At 57.3% G+C, this 7,653-nt stretch overlaps 2 protein-coding genes across 5 annotated transcripts in view; one reads left to right on the top strand and one right to left on the bottom strand.

Moving 5' to 3' along the window:
- The window catches only part of LOC119093231 (protein numb), a 45,334-nt gene extending 42,247 nt beyond the window's left edge, over positions 1-3,087 (top strand). For all 4 annotated transcript variants that reach the window (XM_037216147.1, XM_037216146.1, XM_037216145.1 and 1 more), the window contains 2 exons: positions 1,330-1,445; positions 1,926-3,087. In XM_037216147.1, the coding sequence (XP_037072042.1) occupies positions 1,330-1,445; positions 1,926-2,198 (389 nt within the window). In that variant the 3' untranslated portion in view covers positions 2,199-3,087. The remainder of the gene's footprint in view (positions 1-1,329; positions 1,446-1,925) is intronic.
- A 1,550-nt stretch (positions 3,088-4,637) lies between these two features.
- LOC119094222 (neuroblastoma-amplified sequence) overlaps positions 4,638-7,653 on the bottom strand; it is a gene marked incomplete at its 5' end in the record, with an annotated part of 23,929 nt that continues 20,913 nt past the window's right edge. Inside the window, 3 exons of the mRNA XM_037217297.1 lie at positions 4,638-4,686; positions 5,356-5,486; positions 5,805-6,132. Of these exons, the coding sequence (XP_037073192.1) occupies positions 4,638-4,686; positions 5,356-5,486; positions 5,805-6,132 (508 nt within the window). The remainder of the gene's footprint in view (positions 4,687-5,355; positions 5,487-5,804; positions 6,133-7,653) is intronic.

Here is a 7,653-nt window from a genome sequence, read left to right on the forward strand (position 1 = left end):
GGGTCCGCGGCGGGAGTGTTGAGACAAAGGGACCGCAGGGGCATGCAGACTGAAGTGATGTGTCCGTGTCTTGTGGGGCACGGTGTTTTGGTCGGTGCGGAATGCGTTGATGAGTTTGGTGACGACCACGTGCTGTCCATATTACCTAGCACGTGTATTGTCTGCTGTCTATGTCTGCCACGACGTGTTAATCTGCTCTGAAATCTATGTCGGTGGAGATGTCTATCAGGAAGTGCACTTACCGCCTGCTCGGCGTCTTAGAAAGCGTCCGGCTCCTGGAGTGGGCGTGATCGGCATCCTGCGTAGCAAGGTCAAGAAGCCCTTTGTGCGACAGTCACACAGTGAAGCCGAGCCGATTTCACTCCCATTTCCGGCATGACATGGGTGGAGTTCATGAGTTAGGGCTTGAGTCCAAAAGGCGCGCAACTTAACAGCTCGAGGAAGCTTCATCAAGCGGTATCGCTTCATTGCTAATGGCAGTTGATTGGCCATTTATGGGCGGAGTTTTGACGCTCGTCAAAAACGACTAGGTGGCTCGGTCTGCTCCGAACTTCATGGGTTATTCATCGGACCGCTCTGATGCTCTTTAGCACAACTTCGAACAATCACTATTGAAATTAATTCCAGAAATAGCGCGTTGGAGCTAACAAACTAAGGAAGTTGTCTGCTGGTACGTGTGTTCAGGGTTTCTCAAGTCCGCTGTTCTCAACTGGGCTTTTGCCCGGCCCGCTTCCTTGGCGCGGCCAAAATCCTCCGCAAGTTCTGAAGGCTGGGCAGGGTAGGACTAAATGGAAGGCAGCAAGTTTCTGCAGCTTTTGTTTCGACTGACATGCCCTGAACCGATCCCAACAACCACCTTCCTTGTTCAGAAGTGTTTTTGTCAGGCGGCATAGCTTGCGTTGTTACGGCAGGAGCGAGACCCGTGACAGTTTGGAGTCAGTCGATAGCCATGAACCGGGCCACGTACACTTGGATAAGTGCTCCTCCGTGATCCACTGAAACCGCCCGCTCCCCCTGACAATCCCCCTGAAGATAATCGCGATTGGAAGTTTGCTGGCCAGCCCCAATGTGATCGAGCTGGTGGCTTCCGTCTGGCGGACGTTGGGCTCCAGCTAGGGAAAGACACGTTGTGTGTTCTTGAACTGGGGTCGTAGGGTCGTGCGTTACGCATCTCATAGGGGAAGGAGTCGAGATACCCGGCAATGACCTGGTGTCGTGGGGTTGCGCCGCGTTATACGCCCGTCCAGTCTCGTGTGACATGACCCTTGCCGGTCTTGTGTTTTGACTCCGAGACGAGTCGTTGAAGTCGTTTGCCGTGTCCGTTCTCAGTGGCGCCGATTCAGGAGGTGCCGTTGGCCGAGGACGAGCGGGAGGACACGGACAACGTGACGCTCCTTTGCCGCGAGCTCTCATCCGGCCTCAACCAGCTCTCCGACACGCAGCAGGTACGAGCGCTGGCAAGCCCTGCTCAGAGGCTGGGCTGGTCATGGCAGGTGCCGGCTTATCGTGATGATGATCCAAGGCTAGGAAGAATGATCAGTCCGCGCAAACACAGATGTATTGAGAAGGGGGGATGCTTAAACTGTTTTCCATCTGTCTCCTAGCACACAGATTGACCGGGAGATCTCGCTCGGGCCATCTGGTCAACCCCTCCCGTCAGATGCAGCCAGCCATCTCCCGCTCCGTGTTGCCTTGTCGCGTATTCATCCCTTGCCCTGCGGTAAGTATTTATCGTAAAAGTTTTCCATGGAGAGAATCGAACACAAACCTCTCGCTCCTCATCCGCTCAGCTTACGTTCGTCACGCATATATTACTCCTCGTCCACTCTGCGTGTAGCGCCTGCTCGTGCCCCGCTTCAGCCCGCAGCCGCAGCGGCCCGCCGCGCCACCTGTCGCACCCCGCCTGACGCTGCGCCCGTCGGCAGGTGGCGCAGACTCGGCCGGCGTCGGCCAGCCCGGCCAAACAGGACGAATGGCTCGCCTCGCTGGCCAACGGCAATGCGGCCAACGGGAACCCGGCGCCGGCGCGGCCGGCCGGCGACTCCGGCTGGCAGCAGCCGCCGGCCGCCGGCGCCTGGAAGAGCGACCCTTTCGACTCGGAGTGGGCCCAGATCGCCGAGCGGAACAACCAGGCCAACCGCGCCACCAACCCTTTTATTGGCGGCGGGCCCGTCAAGGCGTTCGAGGTGCACATGTAGGACGGGCGGCGCGACGGCGGCGGCGTCCAGGCTGCTTTCCAAGTGCCATTTGGACCAAGGATGGTGCAGAGCTAGGCGGTTGGAGGTGAACCAACGTGCAGCTGGAGGATCAACTCGCGGCTTCGGCTTAGGTTTAGTTACTGATTGCGCTCGCGCTCCGCGCCCGATCCAGGGACCATATCGATTGTATTCATGCCTATGGTCGTAGACATGTGATGGATCATGGATCTCCAGGCGCGGGATCGGACGTCACTTTTATAAGCCTTTTCTCCAGAGTCGCTGCGCGGACTAACAGGTCGGCGAGGACCAAATCTATGTTTTAACATTCCAGAATTACCTTAGGACGATCAATTTGTTGATTTGTGTCTGTTTTCGTTGAATTCCAGGGTTTGTTGTGTGTCTGGGTGGCGCCCCTCGTCGCCCGGCCCTCCGGGTGTGGGGGCGGGGGACGGGTGAGGTCACGGCCGCGTGCCGTGACCTGTCGGAGCCTTCTCCAGAGTTTTGTGCGCGCGGACCCCCGTCGAGAGCGGGTTGGAGAGCTGGTTTTCCGGCCGTACAGTCGACACCGCAGCATTCCTGGTTTCGTTTGAGTCCCTGACTGCCTGTGTGTCGTGTGCAAGATGAATGAGGGCTATATTTCCCCGCCCATGCGGACCAGGCAATTGCAATGTCAAGCCGCCCGGCTAGAGCGCCACCGGCGGGCGGGGCGGAAACAGCGATGCGACTTCTGGCGATAGATGGCAGGGCTGACGCCAGGCTTTCCCGCCCCGGTAATTTCATGCGGCGCTGGATGGCGGTGTTCAGCTGCGTCACTCAAATGCAAACGATGCATTATTATTCATGTGGCAGCTAGACCTAGAACATGTGGAATAAAGGACCGTTATTTTAACGCGCGTTTTCCTCGTCATTTGTCCTGGCTGGGTGTTGAACATGTGCTCCAGGCCGACTGCCACTCAGGAACAAGAAAGCAGCATTGCTCCATGACGAAACGCGCTCCCGAAGAACAAACTCCACTTAGTTACTACGGCGCTTCACCGGGGAGCTAAGGCCATTTTGTTGTCCGCCCTGACCTGGGATAGCCCATCAGGGCTTGCCGTAACAAGAAGCTCAAGCATCCTAAGCTGAACTGCCAGCATGCCATTTACCAACGGTAACAGCACGAACAGCGAGATGAGCCTGATTAACTCCTCACCAGACATACAGCTGGCTCATAGCAGCGATATTACCACGGTAGCCAACGCAGGCAACAACACCTGTCAACACGGCACAGAATGGTGGCTTTACGAGATGAGCACATCAGGCGCCTGGAGCTGTGCGATGCGTCAATGGTCGGCAGTCAAGTGCAGCGTGCGTCAAACTAAGCCCGAGCTGTGACATCGGCTCCAGCGCCCAGGCAGGGTGATCGCTGACGACGGAGTCGAATAGCTGGCCGTTTCGATGTAAACGGAACTGACGTTGCTGTGGCCGGTTGCCTGCTACTCGAACGCTTCCCTGCCTCCTCGGGATACAGGAGCGGAGTACCCACTGCCGCCGCATCGCTGGCGTTGAACGCAGGCGAGCTGACACACAGGGAGCACCTTCACCCTGTGATTGCTGCAGGCCTGAGGTCCAGCCCGTTTGTGGGAAGTTCCTGCACCCCACGCCTTCCTCGACCAAATTAAGTTAAGCACGGCACGCGCTCAGCGTCTTCCATAATATATTGATCACAGGGCGCGCAGTTACCCAAATCCAATAGCGTGCAAAAATAGCCCATGCACTCCATCCTTTGCACTGCCATACCGACACCATACGACACCACTACAAGCTACGCATGCCCCACGGACGGACACCAACACACGGACATCAAAACAGGTCAATCTAGTGCAGATTGCTGCCCCTCGAACGCTAATGCACCATAGTGCCGCAACAAGACCCGTGGAAGTGTCGATGTAAGCAAGGTCCCAAACTCCCGTTATCACATGGCGAGACCCTGGGGAACTTTTCAAAAGGTCAGCACCGGGCCGCTTTAACTCGCCTGGAAAATTCGATCAGTCGCCACTTGGGAGAAAATCCCACAGGCGCTATCGCCATTAGCTCGTCATAATGCCAAGAACACTCAAGGCGCAGTGGTTCCTCAGCTGGACACCTTGCTGGGTCACCTAGCAAGAGCACTGGACGCATGGCCTGCAGCAGATGCCTGTCGTGTTCAGACCGACAGGAACCCGGCCGCGACGACAAGCATAGGCACCTGTTCGAGCCCGAGGAAATCCCGTGTACAGCTTGTCATTAACAGTGGCATGTTCATTTGCAAGGCCCGACCACTCGATCCACGGTGAAATTGCGGTCAAGCATAGGCGCCCGATGTCTCTCATAACCGCCCCTGGAGCTGGCGCTAGCAGGCGGCTGTGGCAGGCACAAACCACCGGCTCGCACTCACTCGGCTCTCCCCTGCCGCGCCACCTACTGGAGCCACTTGGAGAACACCTTGGAGGCGGCGTGTTTGGCGGCGCTGATGGTGCGTTGTCCGGGCGGCGGGCGGGCGGCGCGCGCCTGCAGCAGCAACGCGCCCGCCTCCGCCTCCAGCCCAGCAGCGCGCAGCTGCGCCACGCACGGCAGCGGGTCGGCGGCGCCGTCCAGCAGCCGCGCCACGGCCGGCTCGTACAGCGGCGTGCCGACCAGCAGCGGCAGCGCGCCGGCCGCCAGCAGCGAGTCCAGCGCGACCGGCGTGAGCGGCCAGCGAGCCGCTGCCGGCTCCTCCGCAGGGGCCGGCGAGGCGACGGCAGCAGCAGCGGCGGAGCTCGCTCGCCGGACGGCCGCGCGTCGGATCTCGGCGTCGTGAGAGAGCAGCGCCGCCTGCAGCGCGGCCGGCGCGCCGTCCGCCGCCGCCGCCAGCACCTCCACCAGGTGCGCGTGCGCCGGCGGCGGCAGCGCCGGCGAGTCGGCGTGCTCAGCGACTGCGGCCAGCAGCAGTGCGCGGCCCGGCTCGCCGGGCGCCAGCTCCAGCGCGCGCCGGCACAGCAGGCAGAGCGGACTGCGCGCCGGGTCGGCGGCCACCTCGGCCGGGAAGGCGGGCCAGCGGTGCAGCAGCTGCAGCAGCTGACCCAGTCGCGCCGGCCCGGTGGCGGCCGCCGCCAGTCGCGCCAGCAGTCGGCCGCGGCCGGCGCTGTCCCGCGTGTCAGCCGCTGACAGTGGCGTGCCGGGCAGCGCGGCGATCGTGTCGGCGTGCACGAGGTCCGGGAACAGGTCCCGGTCCACAGCGAAGTGTTTGACCAGCAGCCGCGCTGCCTTCACCCGCCGGCCCGTGTCCACCTGCGGCACGGACGGCGGTGAGGTAGCGCCCGAGGGGGGCGCCCACGGCGGCAGCGGCTATACGCAACGCCGGCACATAACCTGTACCAGTCTCAGTCTCCACACGCGGATCCAAGATGTCCACACGTGACGGCGCACGCGTGAGCCAATCTCTGACCAGTTCGCGCAAACTGCGGCTACATGCAACACATGACAAGTGCATCAAAAGGATGGAGCCGGCGGTGGAAGAACCATCAACAACACACATGCATGCCACGCCTGGCTACCTCACACGACACGCGGCCACCCCGCCACCAGCCGGCGGCGTCCGCCACTCGCCTGCGAGTCGTCGCACAACCGACGGAACTCGGCGACGACCTGGTCAGCGGTCAGGCCCTCGCCACCCTCGTCGATGTAACGCCTGAGCTGGGCGGTGACGGCCGCCAGAGGGCGCATGTCGGCTGCCTCGCGCTGACTGCACAGCCGCTCGACCGCCTCGCCGAGCGCGTCCAGCAACACTGTCTCCAGCGGCGCCACCTCGTCCAGCGGGAACACACTCAGGATTCGCCGCAGCGCCGATAGGTGGCAGCCGTCCACCACCATGCGGGAGCGCAGTTCCCGCAGTCTGGCCGGCTCACCGCGCGTCTGGTCGAACAGCCGGGCGAACCTGGGCGACCCGTCACAGTCAGTATGAGTCAGCAGTTCTTATTCTGACCACAATCGGCCTTCCTTGCTCGGGCCGAACCACAGGCGGGGTATTACAATACGCACAACGTGAAGCTGAAAAACACGAATGAAAAGCACGCCACACTACGCACGTGTCTTATTTTCCGAATGCCTGCGAGTTAGTGCCATTCCTCCGTAACGGTGGATCGGAAAGTTCAGACTCCAGAAGCATAATGTGTATCAAGCATTTTCCACATCCGACATGAGCACTACACATCTGCATTCGAAATAGACATTCTAGTTTACAGTTTCCCCACTGATGTCGATTCAAAGTTCTCACCGAAATTTGCAACCTTACTCTTTTCGGAAGGACGCAAAGGCAAATGGAATCACATGAAGAGCCAGCCAGGTTCAAACGGTGATTCGCATTCGAATTATTAAGTTGTAAACCAATGATGACTGGCAGTTTCATCGAGTTGGCGTTCCATGGCATTCAGGCCAGAGTCAGGCAGTACTGCTAGTATATGTGAAGCAAACCCATCTCACAAGCGCATATGTCAGGGAGCTTCCTGATGGCAGCAAAATCTGATGTAACGGCGAAACTCGAGTGATTCTGATAATCAGCCACGTCCACCCAATTGTTGGCGGTTCCGATGAACGGATTATCTTATTTTTGTAGAGGCGCTAAGCAGATAACATGTTTGACACCTTAGACCCTCCAGATTGAAAGCCGCAAGACGGCAAATGACTCCCCGGAGTACACGGGTCGCCTGAGCGCAAATTACAAGCCAATTCAATCGACACCTCAAGAAACGGCCTGGCGACACATGACATGGTGACACGTGGTGACACATGGCGTTACAGCACGTCCACGCTCATCGCATTACGCCTTTTGTGTTCACTGCTCTGTTCTGTCACTGTTCTGTCCATTTTCACTGAAACTTCTGAGCAATGGCATCATGGCTCCGCCAGGTTTCTCCACTGTCTCTCGTTATCGTTTCATCTCGACTGCGAGCCTTGTAGATCTATTGCCACATTTCCGTCACACATGAACGTATATGCGCATACTTTTCTAAATACTGAAATTTAATCAAACATGAAAAAGGAAAATATTCTGTAAACATATATATATATATATATATATATATATATATATATATATATATATATATATATATATATATATATATATATATATATATGCCATGTAACGGCGGGGATATGTAACTGTGGGTCCATATTTTCTGGAGTGTTAAAATTCCCGAGAATAACCGCGTTAACATAACGGTGGCTATATATATATATATATATATATATATATATATATATATATATATATATATATATATATATATATATATATATATATATATGCCATGTAACGGCGGGGATATGTAACTGTGGGTCCATATTTTCTGGAGTGTTAAAATTCCCGAGAATAACCGCGTTAACATAACGGTGGCTATATATATATATATATGCCATGTAACGGCGGGGATATGTAACTGTGGGTCCATATTTT

The sequence above is a fragment of the Pollicipes pollicipes genome, unplaced genomic scaffold, assembly GCF_011947565.3.
Source record: "Pollicipes pollicipes isolate AB1234 unplaced genomic scaffold, Ppol_2.1 Scaffold_4002;HRSCAF=4701_pilon_pilon_pilon, whole genome shotgun sequence".
Lineage (NCBI taxonomy): Eukaryota > Metazoa > Arthropoda > Thecostraca > Pollicipedomorpha > Pollicipedidae > Pollicipes > Pollicipes pollicipes.